This window comes from Rissa tridactyla, chromosome 4, assembly GCF_028500815.1.
Source record: "Rissa tridactyla isolate bRisTri1 chromosome 4, bRisTri1.patW.cur.20221130, whole genome shotgun sequence".
Taxonomy (NCBI): Eukaryota; Metazoa; Chordata; class Aves; order Charadriiformes; family Laridae; genus Rissa; species Rissa tridactyla.
This window is the reverse complement of record NC_071469.1, coordinates 27585366-27606309: the sequence shown is the minus strand read 5'-3', so window position 1 is coordinate 27606309 and position 20944 is coordinate 27585366. Positions and strand designations below refer to the sequence as shown.

Genomic DNA, 20944 nt, shown 5'->3' with positions numbered 1-20944 from the left:
TTCATCATTGTGAAACAGCCTATAGTCCTGTGGTTTAAAATCAACTAGTTGTGTAGTGAATAGCAGGTGTAGTTTGCTACAGTTGCAATCTTAATCTCTCCCACTAGTCGGAAAAAGCTAGTGGGAGTGGATATTTTAGAAGATATACTTTTGAATGCCTGTAATTCTGCTGCCCTGGACAAGTAGTGTTTGTTGTCGTGAAGCCGTACCGGATTCTCTTGGGAGACATCCAACAGAAAGCCAACAGTGAGCTGTAGTCCAAGACAACAGACTGGCTCAGTGCTGCAGTGTAACTGTATACCTTTTATCGACATGTATTTTTTAACAGGTGACTGCTTCTAGCCTGTATTTGTGAGGTAATTGGAAGACCACAGTAGTCTGATGGGTTTTCCATATCCTTTCCTCTTTTCATTTAATTCTGTAGGAAATCGTATGTTAGGGTTTCTGTAAAAGCAGCTTACAGGGATGTATATCTTCCCTTTCCTGTAAACTGTGGAGCAGGTTTACTTTTTGCAGTAGTACACATTGCATATGTTTGAAAACATTTTTTCTAAAATAACATTTGTAGCTAAATGTAGGTAAAAACTCATATTTTCTCATAAGCTTAACTTAAATACACAGGTATGTGCTTTGTAGCTTTTTTCCTTTATTTAGATCTTAATTCAGAGCATAGAGGGATTTTCTCCTGTTAGATGCATGTCTTTTTACCTTGCTTTTATTTTTGACTTTTAAAAGCTACAGAAAAGTGGAGGAACACACACCAGTCCATAAAACGAGCTTAAGTATTTGTACTTAACTGATCCTTAGTGGTGGGAAGTGCTGCATACAAGAAGCCTGCCTGACTTTACACCTTTCCATTCCTCTGAGCCTTTTTTCAGACAGTTTAGATGACTACTGGTGAAGAATGGAATTAAACATACCCATTTTTTCCGCACATGGTCACACTGCCTGTTTTTGGAGCCCCAGAGATGAGTTCTCCCTTAGGGACGTTGTGGGGGAAGAAGAGGGGTTGCAGATCTCCTGACAGCGGTGCATAAACCTTGGGCTGTGATTCCTGTTTAAAACACAGAGCAGCCAATGCACAGATTCACTTGATTTGTATTTAAATGGGGAAGGTGAGTGTCCCTGTTTCCCATGTTGTATTACAGGAGGCAGGTATCATATGGCTGGGCATGGCAGTCCCTGGGGAGGTGCAGACCATGTCAGCTCTCCACGACTGGTGCCGAGGAGCTCGGTAGAGCCTGTTGCACTATGAAGAACTGTCTGGAGCTGGTGGAGTGAGAGGGCAGCTGGAAGTGGGTTAGGAGTTGAGGCAGATGAAGGCTTCCCCTCTCCCCACCGTTGCCCTGCCTTTCTCCCTGCCTACCGAGTAAACCTGTGCCTTCTTGGGGCTGAGCCATCAGGAGTAATGAAAGAGAACCTGCTATGTTTTATAGATGCATCTTCCCTTGCTTAATTTGAAAGGGGACTATTAGGCAAATAGGTTGCTTTAGCTTGCCTTTCAAGTGGGTCGAGCACTTTACAGTCACTAATTAAACTTTACAATGTGGCTGCTGTAGTCCTAGCTATATCCCTTGAAAGAGCACTTTACCTAAAGCCACACAAACAGGTCATGAGCTGCTTTCTTTTGACTCATGCATGTACCCTGACTGCTAGAACATGAATCTTATTGCATGAGGAACTACTGAGCAGCAACAGATTGGCAGCCGATAACTAGGTACCATAGATAAAGTGAGTTAAATTAATGTGTGATGAAGTTACACAGGGGAGAAGTTTGGCCTAGAATCTAGCAACTGGCAGGTTGCAGGAACCATCTGTTGCCCGTGGTACCAAGTAATCAATTTCCTTAGTTACTCCTAAATCTCAGTTACTCAACACAATTTAGAAACAGAAGTTCTGCCAGGTTATTATGAGCACTTCAGGTATCTTCCTTTTAAGTGTTGATTAGGAAAGCTTTTCCCTCCGTTTCTCCCAGGCTTATTTTTGTACTCATGACAGGTGTGGGGTGGGAGACTGGAGTGCTCAGTCTACCCAGGAATGAGTGCTCTCACTAGTGAATTTTTTTTTTCCACCCACGTGTTTTAGCTATATTCTAGGGAGAGTGCTTCCTTAGGTGTAGAGACGAGTTTTACTGTTTGTGCTTTCCTTGCTTGCCTTACTGCTGGACAGTAGAAGAATCATTGTTGCCCCTGGTGAGGGGGTTTGTGGTGTTTAATTTAGAAACTGGGTCTAATCCTACAGCATTTCTCATTGGCTTCCAGTTTGCTATCAGCTAGCAAAAGCTTTATGTGGAAAGATGAAAATTGGTGCCAAAGAGGAGCGAGACCCGTCACCGCCTTGTCCCCGATCACTGGAGCTATGCAGAACTTCCCAGCCAGACACTGAGCTGAGCACAGGGCTTGGTACGAAGGGGGAAAACTGGGTGTTGGTAGCAAGAACTGCTCATGATGTTTTTGTCAAAATAATGGCTTTTCAGACTATGAAAACAATGTTAGCAGAAAGGATGTATTATTCAGAATGTTCAGATTTTTTTTTTTTTTGGTGAAAGGGAGGGAAATACATTTAAAATTGATTTGAAATGAAAAGTTATGCAATTGCTAGGAATGAAGCTATTTATATAGCAGCCTCATTTTTCCCACTTTTCCTGTTCTATGCTCCTTTCCCAGAAGAAATAAAAAGAAACGGCAAATAATGACTGGAAGTTACTATAACCAAAGCCAGGTAAATTAGAATGTTTCATTTTTTTAATTAAAAACAGAAAATCCAATGAAAATGCCTCAATGTAATAAATGTTTTTTTGTTTTCACTAGTGCCTTTCATAGCAAACAATTGTTCTTTGTCAGCTGTATTGCTAACTGTATAGAGATTTGTATTTACTAAGGCAAAGCACAGAATATGTCCCGTACAAATACTGTGCAGAGATATTCCCTGACCCACTATCACATCTGTAGCCTGAGAGATTCTGTCCTGGGGAGTTCCAGGAATTCAAGTCTTTTCCTCGCTCTCTCTTTTTTCTTTTTTTCTTTCCTATTTTTAAAATATGTGAGTTTGAATCCTGGCTTGAGCAGGTCGAGTTGGGATTTTGAATTCGCAGCCCAGTCACTCAGAATGTCAATTGTCTTCCAGGGCACTGCACTGTGAGTCCCAAGGCTGGAAGCTCTTTAAAAGACCATCTGACTTTTAAAGGAACATTTGCAGGAGAATATGTATCTTTTAGGTCTTTCTAAATCTACCAAGTGTGATTGATTTATCAATATGTAGCAACTCATGCTTAAATAGAGAGACATGTCTTCTCCAGTGGTGTTAAAATACTTCATTAGAAAATCTGAAATAATTTCTAAAGGGGTTAATTTCCATAATGCTGCTAGTTAGCGCTTTTTTTTCCCCTGGGCTCAAGTGAGGTATTAAGCTGCGTGTAACTCCTCCCACTCTCTGGGCTTTTGCGCTCACAGGGCTCTTAAGCCTAAATTTGTCTGATCAATAGCCTTCCTTTTGAAAGAAGCAGCACTGTATTTCTGCTTTGAGGGTCCCTAGGGCTTGGGAGCCTAGGTAGCCTTTACCAGAGCTGGCTCAGTCCTTGGTTGTGAGGTCACCGCTGTGGCAGAGTGGTGGGTTTGTTATTCCAGCCTTGGGAGCAGGCTGGCTGGATTAGGTGGGGGATTGCTTGGTGCACCCTGACAGGTCACCGTGTAGTGCTGCAGACACAGGCCAGGCTGGAACGACTCCTCGAAAGCACAGCGTGCCTAACGTATTTCTTACCTGTCCCCATAATTGCTGGTTAGTTTGGAAACTGGCCCCTATCGTGCAAAGGTACAAGCCGTTTCCTTGATGATCTGGAAAGTTTTCAGTATCCTGAGCCATTGAAAGTATTATCCTTTTCCAGCCAAGACTTTGACACTTAAAGATTTTTGCTAGCAGTCTATCTTGGCAAAGATTTCCACTTCCATTCTCCAGCACGCTAGAACCGAGAGAAACCTATGTATGCATAACTTCTTGTCATGTGCCCCCAATAACCCTTAGGTAGAAGCAGGGACGGGAATGGGGTGGAGTGATTTTTGGCAGGAATTTTGTATATCAGAAGACGAAAAGAACCAAGAGCTGGAAGAATGCAGTGATTTCCTATGACAGGGGATTCCCAACCTGCTGTTGCATATATACCTACAAAAAGCAACATGTTTCTGGAGCTAGTGGTAAGGAAGGAATGGGGATCAGAAAACAGACACCTAATCTCACAGTGGCCATAGACTTTTAGAGTGTTTACCAGATTGCCAGTGTCTTTGTGTCCTCGTGCTGGTCAGCATCAGTCACTGCGAGAGCTGTGTGAACGCAGATCCCTCACACTTCAATTCCGTTGCTTAATTGGGCTCCCTGAAAGGCATTCCTGTTTGGTCCATAAACAGAGCATCAGCTATTTAAGGAGCTTAGGAACTGAGCTGAGTGGTGCCTGCCCTGTGGACAACTTATCACACCTGTTTGCTAGATTTGGGTGTTGGTGTTTGCTTTGTGGGGAGCTGAGTAGAAATTTTTGCATGAGATTATGAATTTGCAATAAAACACAGAGAGTGCTACGTGTTACATAATGGGAAAATCCACTGTAAATTTCCAGATGTCCACGGGCCCTTTATTTCCTTTTAAAGTGGATTCTGCTTATCTTCCCATGAGCCAGCAGACTATAGGGAATGACCTAAATGAATTACTGGCCACAATAATGACAAGGAAATCTGGCCAGGTGCAGTGTACCCCTCTATGCATGTTATGTTTGTAGCAAAACAACCAAACTGATTGCATCTGTCTCTCCATTCTCTAATATACTATCACAACATTTAAAAACATGCAAACTTCTCTGACTTACTCAAAATGAGCTTCAGGAATGTAAAAATGTGTGGAACAAAGTGCTAATTGACGGTGATCTGTAAGTGAAAGAAAGAGTAAGTTTAACCTTTGTTCTTATTCTAGTCTTTCTGATAGTCCTTTAATACTTTTTTCTTTTTTTCTTTCTTTTTTTTTTTTTTTTTTTAAGAAACTACTATACGCTAGCTGGAACGTAGAAGCATTTTAGTGCTAGCTCAAGTACAGAAAATCACAATTATTAATGTGTACCTGAGCAGTGCTTGGGAGCTCTGCTCTTGACTGTGTTGTGCTAGATTCTGTCAAACAGAAAATAAACTGTTCTTGCTCAGGAAGAACTTAAAAAAATGCATATGAGAGGAAGAAGCAGATGGATAGACAGACAGATAGGACAAGCCAAGTTATTATTCGTTGGTGTGCTAGCCATTAGTTTTATTTTGTTGTTGCTTTTTATGATCTGTACCTTTTTGTATTGCTAAGTAGGTGATAAAACAGTGCAGCAGTGACTTTTTTTTCCTTCTCTTGCTTCAAAGTTGTGAGCCCCACACACTCGAGCTGTGTCTCTCCTCTGAGCTGTGTCTAATACTAGCCTGTCTCTGCAGTATCAAATACGTTTTGAGGCAAAGCCTATTCTAGGCTGTAAGTCTTAGGAAAATCTTCTTGGAAGCAGCCTCATTTTCAGGCATTGATGACATGCTTAAACTTCAATTTTCAGTAACGATGAGCATATTTTTAAAAGACTTGATTTTTATTAAAAGAAAAGGGAAATACAATGCATGTGTCAGATACGGGATCTGGAAGAAGTTTTGCCATTTATCAGTAATGCCAGCACTGCAAATTCACAGAATTCCCTGCTAACATTCCCTGCTGTGATGTGTGCAGCTCCTGGCTTTGCATTTGACATGATAGGATCTGGTAGAATAAACAACGCTACGGATCTGTCCAGGCTTCTTGGTGGCAGAAAGGAGAGAATGCGGGGGATGGAGGCAGACCAACTACAGAAGGAGTAAAATAAATGATAATGATTCAGAGCTCTCCAACTGTTGGACTTCAAAGTCTTTAGAAAAGCCAGGTATTCTTCGTTCTCTTTTAACGATGGTGGAATTGAGGGAAAGCCAGTGTTCCCAGCGCAGCTGCCATGGGAATTACAATAAAAGCTGTTGAGTTTTGCAGAAATAGCTCTCCTGGTTAGTACCAGCTCAGAGATGGGGGAGTCTGGTTTCTTCTACGTGGCAGTACAGAGCAATAACTGCTCAGCTGCTGCCAATGCTTCCTTTTAGCTAGTCCTTGTTAGTGGAGAGTTTGTGGTAATGGGAGTAATTAACACACTGGGAGTCATTTCTGTGTCCTGGAAGGGAACAGAAAGCCATCAGAGCAGTCCCAGACATGATTGCTCTGCAGGGTTATTTTCTCTCTCTTTCTTTCTTTCCCATTGTGCTTGGGTTTTGATTTTTCTTCTTTGTGTTAAGAAAGCTGGAGAGCTGAAATGGTCTGTAAATTGCATTCATGCTGAGCTTGGGCTAGGTAAGCTAGTTAAAGGTCACTCTTGTGGGCTACATGGCCTCCTCTCATGGGGTGGGGAGAGTGTTTAAGAGGGAGTCACACTGTCCCTTGTGGCTTTTTTTAACCCTTCTTCTTCCAGTGTAGATTTGAAGAGCTCTGGTTCTGAATTAAATGTTTAAATAGGCCCAGGAGGGGAGAACCTTGAAGGGTAATTATGATAAAATATTAACTCTTCCAGCAGCCAGATGGCTTCCCAGCCTAATAGCTCGGAAGCGTAAGGCTGTGCTGCCATGGTCCCATGCTTGTTGTTGAATGGAGTGCATCACTAGCTTGCTCATATCCCTTCTGAGGCTGCTGGTGGCATTGCAGTCTTGTGAGTGCATGTGAGCTCAGCTCCCCTTGCGTAACTACCTAGTTTGGGTATTATGCATGTTTCTGGAGGTGAGCTCCAAGACTAGACTTGTCATGAACTTGTCATAAAAAAAGTCTTTCTTGCCCAGGTGAGAACTGGGGACAGGGAGAAGAAGGGCAATGGGCTTAACCTGTCTGAGTGCAAGCCACATGCCCAGGTACCAGGAAACCAACCAACAGCCTACCTACAGATCACAACTGACTGTTTATATATGTACATGTGTATATCCTAATCTACTATAGGGAAGCAAAGACAAAGTAATTCTAGCTTTTTAGTCTATCTTTTTTATTTTCTTTATCTTTTAACAGGACACGCTTGGTTTGCAACCCTAGACCTCCCTGAATAGTAGCATCTTTTCTTGCTTTTTGCTTTGGTACAGGTTTTTTGCCACCGTCTTCTAGGGAGCTCTGTGTTGAATTCAGATAAGGAGAATTGAGCAACTCCATATCCGCTTTCAAGAATGGAAAAGCTAAGTCTGTAAGATACATCAGTGGTGGGAAGAAACAATGAATGTAGGAAAATATGTCTTCTCCCTGAGCTTGGGGTGGGGCAAAGGCACATATGGTTCTCACAGTGACGTAAGAGACTGGCATGAATACTGTATCCTTGCAAACCATCCAGAAGAGGTCACCAAGTGCTCTGTGTCACCCCCAATCCTCAGTTTTAAGATACTGGCCTTCATGCCCACATGTGTCTCTACGTCCAAGATAAATCCCTAAATCTCTGTTTCCTCTAATGCTTCTCTCCCTGCAGCCAGTCATTTAAGATGCTGCATCCCATGAAGTTCTGACAACTCCAGCAGGACCTGGGTGCATTTGCAAGGCAAAGCCCCGACTTTCAATTGCAATTCCAGCCTCTTCACTAAGGAGAGCCCATCTTGCCTTACCTCTGACCCCTGTGAGCAGTGTAGTGCCACTAAACTTTCTATGATAGAATCATAGAATAGCTGTCTGCTTCTGATCTTCAGCCTAGTTCTTTCAGCTCAGTTCCACTGGCACCACACCAGAGTCCTCTCCATCCCAGCAAGGAGATGATGCCAGTGTCCAGTGTTACAGCTGAGATGCAAATGCTGCTAGAGGAATTAAAAACTAAATCAATCCACATGGGTTTCTCTAGTCTCTGGAATTTTGAAGCCTCCGTGTCCCCTCTCAGTTCTCTGTAAGCATCTCGCTGTGCATCCTTGCTGAGGAGGCTGTGTGATGGGAGGATTTTTCTGTTCCTTTTTTTTTTCCTCAGCAACAGTAGCAACTCACAGTTTTCACATCTGCATTTTTTCATCAGAAGGGTTGGTTGTTGTGGGTTTTTTTTTTTTTTGTTATTTTTCCCCCCTTCTTTTTTAGCCACAATTCAGCTGGGAATAGACCAGGCAGAAAGATTTCTGCTTAAGAGATAGGAGTCTCTGTGGCAACCCACACTTGAGGCATGAGCCAAAAGGAACCCATTGCTCACTAGAGAACTGGATGAGTGAAGACAGACTGAATAAATACTATTAATTCCCTATTTCTCTGCCACTTGCAAGGTTGGCTTTTAATGTCAATTATGGATTGTGAATCTCACTGGATCATTTCGAGAAGTGTATGTCATAGAGCTGTAATGATCTGATTGCTGTGCTTTGGACTGACTGCGGGAACACATGCGGACACAGAGCCAAATTAGGGTCCTGTTCACCCCTTCCTAAAAACTCCTCTGCTTCATTAGGGCCTAGGTAATAAAGCAAACCATTGGATTTTGTTTTTTTTACAGTGAAGGCAAGGACAAGGGTGAGTTCACCTGGGGTATAAATGCATGGATCCTAGGTGATCATTGTATGTTTTTCCCTTCACACAAAGTATGACATAATGAATACTTTCGGTTGTAGAAGGGGGTGGCAGATGGGGGACTGTAAATCCCTCCCATCAGTGTGTCAGTGGGATTTTGTCCAGCTTTCTTCAGTGGAATAAGAGGACTTAAAAAGGCTTGCACTGGCCTGCAGTGGCAGGGGTTTGCGAGGGAAGCCATCCTGTCCTTGGCTTCATCTAACTCTGTTATTCTTTCTGCACTAGGAATTGCTGAAAATTACACTTTCAAATACAAAACGTCCATCCGCAAGCAATTAGCAGCCAGAGAGGGAGGCAGTGGGGGAGGGAGGGCAGGGAGTGACAAACCTGTCCCCTGAAACTGTCCTGTGTGGTTGGGTAAATAAGCTGCAGAGCAACACTGTGCCCAGCTTCTTACCCTCTTTCCTAAGCAGGTGCATTGCGAGACGTTTGCAAAGATATTAACCCTGCATACAGAGTGTGCCAGTCAGTAATTATGGAAATTAGTTGGCAATTAGATAATGTCACTCACTCTCTGCATACAGCTGATAAGCAGTTGAGAGCTACTCCAAAGCAAGGGTGAGACCCTCTCTGTGGGCTGGTGAGCAGATGGCTCTGACCTGGTATTATTAATAGGCTGCTCTCAAGTTTGGGAAGGTGGTGGGTGGGTAGCACTTGCCCGTGGCACTGTGGCAGGCCTGCCTCCCTTCCCCAGCCTGGGAAGTTGTGCAGCTCTATCAGCCCTGCGAGTGGGACGTTTCAGTAGTGCAAGTGGGTGTATTTCCTACAGCGGGTTTTGCGTGTGTGAGATGCTGAGCTGTCTGTTCATTGTGCAGGTTCCTCGCTGTCTCAGCTCTCTGGTGGGCCAGGGAGGTGGTACAGGCTGCTGGAGGCACAGTGGAGATAACTTGCTGGCTCCCTCTTTCCTTCACAGTAGCAAGTATTTAAAATGCTCTGCAAAGACCTCGTCTAATGTTTTCTTGAAGGGCTGATCACATCAGACTGGCTGTCTTGTTTGGTGTTGCTAAATCACATTAAGCCAAAAATATAACACAGAAAATATTTGTTATGTTGCTTTTCCATGTAAGCAATAGGTGGAATTGGAACAGGGGTGTTGCGAATTCATGGCTGGGAGAGGCAGTGTCCATCGTGAAGTCTTTTTTTTTTTTTTTTTTTTTTTTTTTTTTTGTCAGACGTGATCATGCTGTGACAAAGTTTGAGATTTCTCAGAGATAAAACATAAGAAAATACCATGGGATCCTGTAGTTATTGTCCCAAACTGTAATGTATTGCTATGGTAGCAGTTGTGCTGTATGAGGCTGCTAAGGTAGTACTTAATGCTAAAAATAAAATGGTAAGAGCAGAAAATTATTTGTTCTCAGTGTGTCTTGAAGGATCGTTGTGGGAAATGGGTGAGGCACAGATTTGTTGTGTCGGGATTTACTCTCAGTCTTGGGATTCAGATCCTGGCCACTGCTAAAAAGGACACTAGGTCTTTGGAGTTTTTCTTGAAGACCCTGCTACTGCGTGGTGAGGTTTGCTCTCGCAGGCTGAACTGCATCAGACACAAAACTGGAATAGCAAGAAGTGCAGTGGACCAGGATCGACGGGTGCTGACAGAGCTCTGGAGGACCCTCAGATGGCCCTAGCCTGCTAGAGGCTGGGTGCAGGCAGCCTTCCCAAACCTGAGCTGCAGTCTCTAAAAGTCAATGAAGCAAGCAGAAGTGACATCTATATTTCATGTTTTTTGTGTTGTCTTCCTCTTCTGAAATAGAACTGGCACTGTCTTCTTTCAAAACAGCTAGAAAAAGAGTGCCTTGGCTTCTCTCAAGACAGATAGAGAGGGAATGCCTTGGCTTCCCTCAGTCAACAATGCTATTCTTTAACCATTTCTGCCTGGTTTCCCTTGTTAACTGTGGCCTTTGTCCTCTCCTAATGAGCATGTATCAATATTACAGAAATCTGTATAACAGAGTAGCCTACTCCTTTTACTGTGCCTTTGAAATATCCCAAGGATTGAAGCAACCCACGGAGACTGAGATTCCTTTGTGTGTGTAAAACGGAGTTTCAGCAGCCTGGGGTTGGGAGAGATTGGTAGGCTTTTCAGACAGGTGTTTGGGCTGTACGTGGACATATACATCTCATTTGTGGTTATAACACAGTTTATCAGGTTCATGCCTGCTGCTGTGATTTACAGCATCTTTTACTGGTTCTCAAAGAGTTAGTCTTCTAAAACAGGGAGAGAAGAGTAGTATGGTTGAGGGCTACTTCTGATGCAGATGGTGCAACCCACCCTGCCCAAGAAAATTGAAAGCCTGCAGTGAGAGAGCCCCTCTGCATTGGGGTGGTTGGTGCCAGGCTGGGCATGCCTCCTTCCCCAGCTCAGGCTGAGCACCGAGCTGTCTGATGGAGCAGTGAATTTTGCTATGGTGGTGCTAAATGTTCCAGGGAACCGTGAGCTGCTAGGGGCACATCGCTGGCTAATTTACACACATTATTATATTCCTGTTCCCATCTCATCAATAATTCTAGGCTTGGGTCATCACTTTCTCTCTTACCTCCCTCTCACTCTATTCTCCTTCTCCATAAATCATGGGCTATTTTAGTGGAGCCACTAGGGAACGCAGAGGAGAAAGGTAAATGGACAAGAGCCACATAATTGTTTTTTTACAGTTGATTTTCAAAGGCTGCCCCCCTCCCCCCAAAAACCCCATGAACTGAGCCAACATTGTGATTATTGGGAAGACAGACTATTTAAACATTTGGATCTGTGGTTTTTTTCATTTTACATCTCTCCTAACACCTCCTTTTTTCTCCTTCCGTTCTTGTGAGCCAAGCTGTTAACAATTAAAAGGAATTATCTTCCCTCTGGTTTTGACTTGATTTTATTTGTGTTTATAGCAGTTTAGCTAACAAGCTCCACTCAGGCAGCTGCAGGGAACAGGCCTGGTTTCCACCGGGCACTGAAAGCTCACGTTTCTCTCCAACTTGCGGGTTTTCTTTTAATTGATCCCTCTTGTTTTCTTAAGTGACTTATTTTTTGTGCTGGCTAAATTTACCGGACTGACAGCCCTGGAGACTTACAGCTTCTGCAGGTCTGTGGGACAGGTAGGGCAGAGGCTTGTGACTATGTGAGCTCTCCCCTTCGTTGCCTAATGATTCTCCTCCAGCTCAACCTCTCCCTGTACCAAACAACAGAAACTTTTCTGCACTTCCCGTTTCTGCAGTGTCTGTGGGCATCCTCCTTTGGAGCAATGTGGGCAGTGGGAGCAACAGCAGCCCCAGCAACTCTCATTGTCCACAGCACAAAACACTTTTCCCAAGCAAATACTGTCTCAAAATATTTGTGATCCAATTTGTGAAATCTCTGTTCATGCTGGCTTCTGGGAGGTTGAAGGCCTTGATTCTCATCACCTTCTTTTCCTGCCTTGTATCTGTGCTAATGTTAGCCATTCCCAGAGCCATTCTCGTGCCCAGACCATCTCTGTGAACAAGCGCCTGTGTTAATGGAAAACTTACTTTCTTTTTAAGCAGAATTTTCAAAGACTGAGCCTAGCTTTGTGCTTTCTTTACTTGTCATCATAAAACATCCTCCTACCCCAGCCATGCAGTCACCCACGTGCAAATAGGCAGAGGTGAATTAAATACCAGTGTTAACAGGTGTAACTCCTGCTCACTGAAGGCAGCTGGAATTGTGGGCTCTTAGCTAGGGGTGAATTTGGCCTTTTTGCCAAGCCACGAGACCAGGGTAAGTGGTTAAGTGCTTAGACAGTTCTTATCATCGAAGCTACAAGTTTCCTATCATCTAAGCTGCAGGTTGCCATATATAATTTGCATAGCACGTGTTTCCAGGTTGCAAAGGTCCCTGTTAGAGTCTCTGAAGTGTGCAAGACATAAAGTAAAAGCAGCTATTGTATGACAGGCTGACAGCAGGATTGTCTTCTCTAATGCTTGCTTGGTGTGCTAGGAAGCATAATAAAAGCAGTGGAATGGGAAGTGTGGATAATGTTGTCTTTTGCCGTCTATCAATTCTTATACTCTAAGGAACTCTGGTCTTTGCCCTAAGGATTTTGGGGGAAGCTGGGGAAGCTTCAGCACCATTTCTCTCAGTAAAGTCAATGAGATTGCATCCATCAAAGGTGTTAAATAATTTGGTGTGTTTTTACATTGCTCAGCATTGTGGTGTGTGCAGATCACATGGTGAGTTCTCGATTTAGTCTTTTTTGTTTTGAGGACATAGGTGTCCTTGCTGCTTTGGAGGACTGTATAGCCAACCGCAGGCATGAAGAAGTGTCCAGAGTATCAAGAAATGTAAATGAGTTACTGGACAAAATGTTGATAAGCTTTATGATAAAGATATAGTGAGTAGTAGGACTAACTTTTTCCTTTCTTTTCTTCTCTTGATCCCACAGGTCTTGCAAGCTCCGTGAGTGCCAAGCAGTGAATTATGGGCTGGGTAGCCACCAGTGCATCATGAAGATTGACTTTATTTTTGCCCTCTCGAGGATCACGTGCTTTATGAATTTACTCGCTCCTCCATCTCACTGCCGCTTGCGCCAATATTGTCATCACTTCTAGGAAACTAGAATTTGAGGCTTGGGCTTCAGCTCTGCCTTTCCTTCCTCCCTGGAACAACCAGTGTCATCTTTGTGTTCTACCAAAACAAACCACTGTGGGTTACTTTGCCCTTCACAAAAGTACACCTTCTGGAGAAGTCAATTCATATACCGTGTACTTCTGAGATAAAAGCCTCTGGATCCTAAAGGATAATTGAGATCTTTCCTTGGGGAGGAGACATTTCCTCTTGGTCACGTGCACTTGCTATCTCACTTTCCACTTACTCTCCCTCTCTCTGTGTCACTCTGTGTGCTCTCCTCCTCTTCCCATTGGATTTAACATTTGGTGTTGACTGCTGGGGTTCTCCTTCCAGTAGTGTGGCTTTTGTTTTTCTCCTAGGGAAAAGCAGATTCTTGAAACAATGGGCTTTACTCTGCACTCCATCTACTTCACCTTGAAGGTGAGTTTGCTGCTGTGCTCCTTGCTGGGTCTCTGTTTGGGTCTGGAGTTCATGGGCATACCCAACCAGTGGGCCCGCTACCTCCGCTGGGATGCCAGCACTAGGAGCGAACTCAGCTTCCAGTTCAAGACCAATGTCTCTGCTGGGCTGCTCCTCTACTTTGATGATGGTGGTGTCTGTGACTTCCTCTGTCTGTCCATTGTTGATGGGCGCATCCAGCTCCAGTTCAGTGTGGACTGTGCGGAGACTACAGTTATCACAGACAAGAAGGTTAACGACAGCAACTGGCACTTCCTGATGGTCAGCCGCAATCACCTTCGGACGGTGCTAGTGCTGGATGGTGAAGCCAAGCCGGGTGAGGTGCGTCCACAACGCCAGTATATGAATATCGTCAGTGACCTTTTTGTTGGTGGAGTCCCATTGGACATCCGTCCTGCTGCCTTGACCCTTGATGGTGTTCTGAGTGAGCCTCCGTTTCAAGGATTTATCCTGGATCTGAAATACGGCAACTCTGAGCCACAGCTCCTGGGCAGTCAAGGGGTCCGACTGGAAATGGAAGGGCTCTGCGCAGAAAACCCCTGTGAAAATGGTGGCACTTGCTTCCTTCTGGATGGTGAGCCACATTGTGACTGCTCAGCCACTGGATATGCTGGCAAGCTGTGTTCTGAAGGTAAGAGAATGCTTCCCTGCTTCCCATTGATCTTTACATAATCCAAAGAGTTAATTTGTCACTTAGCAGGGCTATGACTGAGCTCTTATCTGTGCTGGTGGCTATCGGAGGAATTAAAGTTTCACCATTCTTTTTCCAGATGGAACTAATGAAATGGGAGTAGATGGAGAGCATGAGCAGTTGCAAAAAGTGCCTTTCTGAAAGTATGCTGCATTTGTAGCATGGGCAGATTTTCTTCAGCAACTTCTTAATAAGGGTAGAGAACATAAATTGGTAAATACAGAAGTACCCTATATTGGTGTTTGTAAAAGCAGCTGTCTGGGTCAATTCCACTACCCCGTGTCCCTGAGAACTGAGTGAAGTGTCAGTAAACAGGAGCCGTGTATGTGTGGCTGACATAACTGATTGACAGGACTTTGCAAACGTTAGGCCATCTTTGATGTTAGCTGTTGCTAGTCTGTGGGAGCCCCATGCTCTCCCTCAATTGCTTGCATAATAATTGCTGAATGGCACTTTGATTGTTTTAGCATCCTTGATTAAATTGCTTAGGGACCTGATGAATGATCTTAATATTGCAAAGGGAAGAGGGATTTGAGTGTTTCTACATTGTTTTGTACTCTTTTAAAATTTGAGTCCAGAAGCTTTAAGTCATGCAAACGACATGATGAAGTGTGTATTTCCTTGGTCTTTAGCAGTGTGATGGTAATTAACTCTGTGTGAGCAAGAGACTTAAGTAAGTGGACTGGAAATCCCAGTGTGAATTTAAGAATCTCATCACAGCATTTTTTATGACATTTAGGTTTAAACACAACAGTTTGAGCTTAAGCCAAAGATGAAACCTGGGCAAGAAGTGTCTAATCTCAAGATTCAGAAAAAAAAACACCCTGAAATTTTGTTGAAAATGGAAATGCTTGCAGTAATATCTTATCACAACTAGCATTTGTTTACTTCTTTTGGCAATGAAAATAGATTAACTGGAATTTCATATGTAGAATGTGAGAAGTGCTGAAAATAAAGTCCCTATACTGTTGATATGTAAGCAAAAAGCCCTGGAGAAATAATATGTAAATACAGCTCTACATTTTACAGTATAGACGGAGAAGCAAACATGTTTTTATTGGAAGGGAAGGTTTGAAAAATAAACATGACATCCATATGTCCATTCATTTTAAGGTGCTATTAATGATAACAGAAAATTTGGCCTTATATCCAAATATTACAGTAACAGTACCTGACCGTTAGATAGGAGGTGTGAACTTATGAAGTGCTGAACACCAGAAGTCTCCCTGGCTATTTGCTCTGCACCGATCAGGTCCAAACCAATAATGAGCAAGAACTATTTTCTGTGCTTTGCGTTGTGTGGAGCTGGAGAGACTGCAGGGTGTGACCAGGCACTTCAGTAGCTGGGCTTCCAGGCCCGAAACACATACGCTTACAGAACAAACACACCTCGTGTCTAAATGCCAGTTTTGGGTGATGGAAGATTGCAAGAGCCACACAGGCATGTGGACCCTGGAATATAAAGATGTAAGCCTCCTTCTGCTGCTGGGCTAATGGATCCAGTCTCCATGGGGAGCTGCGAAAGACATCAACAGCATATGGTTTTCAGTGAACGTCTCAAGAAAATACCGTAAGTGAGCAAGCCTTCTATGTACCTGTGGGGCTACTGTGAGAGCTCTAAGCAGGGCTCGGGTGGTGGAATTTCTGCATTTCCTGGGTGGGTGGAACAATATGAAATCATCTTCTAACGAATCCAGGGATATTTCTGTTGAAGACATCACGGATCAAGCAGTGCTATTGTTACCTTTTGAAGCCATGCGTCACCATTGCTGTTTGTTTCCTATAGTGATTCATCAGCTTCCAGCCCAACCTTCTATTAAGGGTGAGCAAAGACGTTTGTCACGATGTACCTTTTCTAGTAAACATTTTTAGCTCACTGTTAGCTGTAATCTGTTCACTCACACATCAGATGCTGTGCAGAGAACTTCTCCAATGGAACAAATGTAGAGATTTCCACAAATCGTCATTACCTTGTCCGGTTCTTCAGTTTTCTTTTGTACTACTTCATGGTGTATATTTGGTTTATGTTAGAATTTTATAATCAGCCTTGTTTTCTGCCTCCATTATGCTTCAGCAGTGGTGACTTCTGTATGTTAAATGCTGTCATCCAAAAATGTTACAGTGTCTGTGCAGGTTGTGAAAAGAAGGGGAAAAACAAAAGAAAAGCTGTTTAGTAAGTGGAAACAAGCAGACAAAGAAAAGTGGCAAGGAACCACAACAGGAACCAGTTTATGTGTAACTTCGTTTTTATCTGACTTTGAAAAATGTAGCAAACTCCAAAGATGCTCTCTTCCAATTTGATGAGTGTAGCAGAACATTCACCGATGAACAGGAGGATGTGGTAGGAACAGCATAACTGGATGCAGGCTCTCCCTGCCTGTGGCTTGATTGGCCATTAACCAACTTGTATTTTCTTTGTTTGCTTTTTTTTCCGAGAGATTGAGATGTTTTTTGTCAGAACTGTTCTCTTTTGTTTTGTTTCCTTATCCTGCCTCTGGATATTTGCAGATGTAACATGGTTATTTTATTCCCAGTCTCATTTTTGATAAAGACATGCTCTTTCAACTGGATATCAACAACTCCCTTTTGGGGGGGGGGGGGGGTGATCCTTAACTCCATTACAGTATTTACTAGTCTGTAGTCTGTGTGCGTATTTTCATTTCGTCACCGGAGTTGGCTCTTTTACTGGGAATGGGATCCAATCAATAACAACTTCTGTTTGAACAGCTAAATGCAATATGTACCTTTTTAATAATGAGTTCTCTTGACAGTGTCCAGGCCATTACTTGGCTATTGACTGATACCTATGTCTGCCAATGGTAAACCCACAGCAAACTCATTTATTCTGTGGCCAGAGAAATAAGAAAGAAATAGAGAGTGGAATTTGCTGATCCTGGACTGTGACGGAACGAAGCTCCATTTACAGTATTAGGGGTTACTGTAACGCGAAGTGCAGTTCCAGTTATGGTGAACCTCAGCAGAGAACAACCATTCCATAGTGAGACAAAACTGTAAATCCTGTCCAGAATGTGCATGTGATGTGCAGAAAGATTTTTGGCACTTAAGGTGCACCCAGACAGAGTAACTAGGATTGAGTATGTTGTGGTAGCTACATGCCCAGATGGGTAGCTGAGCTGGTTATTGCTGGTCAATGAGAAGTACGATTTCTGTGTCTGAGTGTATACAGTGGGAGTGCAAATGTGCGCACAGTTTGGAAGGTTTGGCTGTTTTGACTAAAATGTGGTACTTTTTTATTGCAGTTGGAGTAAACTCGTTCATTGAACCTGACAGCTCTGTAGGGTACAAAGGATGGCTGATTTGAATAGCAATTAATTTGTATGTTTCTGGGCAATGGTGGCATTAGACATGAAAGCTGAAGTCAGAGACACCTTCCCCTCTAATAAAGCTCATCAGTCTCTGTGGGATCAGGCTGCTGCCAAGAGAATGAGATTCCTGTAGAATCTGAGCAGCACAGATACATTCACGTCACTGGGGGGAAAAAAAAAACAACAAAAAAACCCCCAAAAAAACAAAACAACCCACCACAAGAAAACCTTCCCCACGCAAATTTTGAAAACTGTGCTGCTGTAGCAGCCAGACGAGCACATTCATATCTGCTCATTCAGGATCATGCTGTCTTCCTTAGTCTGCAAGAAATTCTCTTCCTCCAACATCACCGTGCAGAGAGTGAGTTCACTTAAGTGGACAGTGTGAGAGCAACATTTTATGTACAGGAGTATTTTGGCCCAAGACCTCACTCCTCTCCCTAGGCCCCTTCTGGACTTTGTGAGGAAAGGTGAACAGGAGATATGCTTCGAAATGACATTAACTCTGCTTGTAGTTGCAGAACCAAGACATCGATGTGATCAGCAGCTTCACAAAGCACCATGCTGAAGCCTTTGTGTTGCCTGCAGGGGCTGTTTCTAAACGAAGCCTGAATAGGGGCCTGATTGCACCTCTTCCCTTGATTACCGAGCAAGATTTCCTGGGGATGCTGCCTGCTGAATGACAGAGGAGCCCGTTGCTCTGTAATTATCACACTTTTAACTGCAGCGAGAACAGATTTTTCTATAGCCCCTCAGCTTCGTTTAAAGAGACAAGTTACTGCAGGATTTATCCTCCACCTGCCCCTTCGGAGCAGCCCAGTTTTGGCTGCATCTAGAGGGACTGCCTGGCCTCGCTCGCAATCACTGTATCTCCCTGCCAGCCACCCCAAACTCTGTAATACTAAAGGCTAATTTGGCATTTTGCCATGAGCCTGATGGGTGCACTTAATTTGCATATGCATTTACATACATTTTGTAATCAGAAACAAATGAACATGACCATAATATTTGCTTCCACTTGCATATTCCTTGATAGATGAATATAAATTGGTTGTTGTTGAATTCACCAGCAATAAACAGCTGCAGACCCTCCATTTGGTCTTGCACTCTGCTGTTCTAGAGGACAGCAGGCAGTTCTGGGACACAATTTGACAGGCCCAGATCTTCACTTGCCATTGTAAAACTCTAGAATTGGTGGTCACCAAGGGCTGTGGAGTAAATATTGCAAATCTGCTCTTTTACGCCACTTCTTACGCCCCAGCTCTGGCCATTGGGCAGAAGGCTGGTAAGAAACTCTCCTTGTGACTTAATTTTGCAGCAATTTGTTTTTCCCCGTCTCTTTCTCTTGCTCATTCTTCCTGGCTTAAGTTCCTTTAGTTGTATTTAAAATAGTAATCCCTTTCCATTTTGGTTGTAATTTTTTGATGCATTGCCAGATGAGCATCAGAGAAAGATGATGTGTTAAGATATTAATTATTGTTTATAAAGTGCTTTGAAACTCCAAAGTGCAGTTTAAGCACCATTTGTTATTCTTAATAATAAATATTAAAACTGAGCAGGAGCTGCAGAATTTAAATTTAGATCCTACATACCCCTTCAAAGCAATGACCTAGGACCCATCTCCTCTCACTGAACACGGACTGCTTGCAGCTCCAGACCTAGCTGGATTTGTTTCGTATACTGCCCTGCTTTTAATGCAGGGGAGCCACAGGGAGATTACAGGCCCCTGGATGGAGCATGCCATTGATTTAAACAATCTAGCTGCAATACACGCTGACAGCTATATTCTCCTTGTTTCACTCTTCTGTATTATAGATGACCGTGAGGCTACAATCCTTTTCTGCTTGATTGCAGATCAGCTGCAGCCCTCAGGCAACAGACAAGTTATAGCCCACAGTTAGGCAAAGTTTGCACATCTCCTCTGCTGAAATGAAGCAAATTCCAGTTGGGTAAGAGGGAGATTGCCGTTTGGTGTCAGGTGGAGCTGGTGAAGGTAGAAAAATCTGTAGGCAAGAAGGAGGTGGGACTCGGGGGAAAAAAAACAGGATGAAAATGTTACTTTATGAAACAGAATGCCATAGTTCACATAGGCTGTTTACAGCAGCTACTCCGTCTTGGTTTTACCTGCCTGATAGTATAAGAGAACAGTTCTTGGTTGTCGCGAAGAGTAGATTTGAATGGGCTGATTGAGCTTCTGGAGGACTAAATCTAGCTGCAGTCTGGATACCAGCTTACTCTGTCAGCCCATAGACCAGCCTGCTGGCTCCTGCATTGTCCCAGAGAGTGCACAGCTAGGATCTAAACTGAAACTTTTGAGTGTTACTAAATAATGATTTAAATAAAAGTAACTAATAATACTTATGAAAGTGAGCAGAGCCATAAATTCCTCTTTCCGATTTACAAGCAGGAGATTATTTGATTTCAGAAGGAAGAATTATTTTCCTTTGGTTTTGCCCTCAAAAAAAAGGCAGGGGGCGGGGGAAGAAAAAAGAAAGAGTTGATCTCTTATGACTGTCCAGGCTTCTGCTGAGCTAGGCAGCCTGTCATGGAGGTCAATCAGCAGTAAATATAGCCCCAAGCAAGACAGCACATGCTGTAGCCTTGCTTTCATCCTTATTCCAGGGTGGAGGTGTGCAGGTCATTCGCTACAGGGTAATTTTTGTTATGTTTTGGTGGAAAATGGAGGGAGATAATCCTCCCAGGTACCTCGAGGATGCTGCAAATGGTGCGACAAAGCTACAGGGAAAGAAGCGGAGGAGGACCACATCTGTCCAGCAAACTCTGGCACTACTAAGAGAAGATGAGCCTCTGCACATCGACCTCAGCACTGAGTGCTCCCGGGTGTGGGAGAAGGTGGTAATCCATCTGATGAAATGGTAGAGTGGCCACCTGTCCTGGGCCAACTTCTGATTTCACTTTACCTCTTGTTCCTTTTCTGACCCACTTTGAACGTGATGGATAACAAAGCTTCTTTCTCTCCCTATAGAAAGCAAGGCAACTGCCATGTTATTGCTGTCCAGAGACAGCAATGTGACTTTTGGGTGTATGTGTGTGTGTCTCCTTCATTGCAGACAGGCTTGCTGCCATTGTAAACCTACCCTGCAGTGCAAAGCATTTGCCCTTCCTCCATCTGTGAACAGGTCCAGGAGCTGACAGCTGGGTGCAAAACAGCCCAAGGGCTGAGAGAGATAGGTGTGGGGATGTAGGGAGGACCGTGGATGTCACAGACTACTTGAAGCAGAACTGATTTGTATTTTAATATGTTTGCTCTGAAGTGGGGCTGGGACCTGAGTACACTGGATTAACTTTCTG

At 43.6% G+C, this 20944-nt stretch overlaps 1 protein-coding gene across 1 annotated transcript in view; it reads left to right on the top strand.

The window, feature by feature from the left end:
* The first annotated feature begins 13537 nt into the window (after window positions 1-13537).
* The window catches only part of LOC128908215 (neurexin-3), a 431350-nt gene continuing 423943 nt past the window's right edge, over window positions 13538-20944 (top strand). The window contains exon 1 of the mRNA XM_054197919.1: window positions 13538-14246. Coding sequence (XP_054053894.1) covers window positions 13538-14246 — 709 coding nt within the window. The remainder of the gene's footprint in view (window positions 14247-20944) is intronic.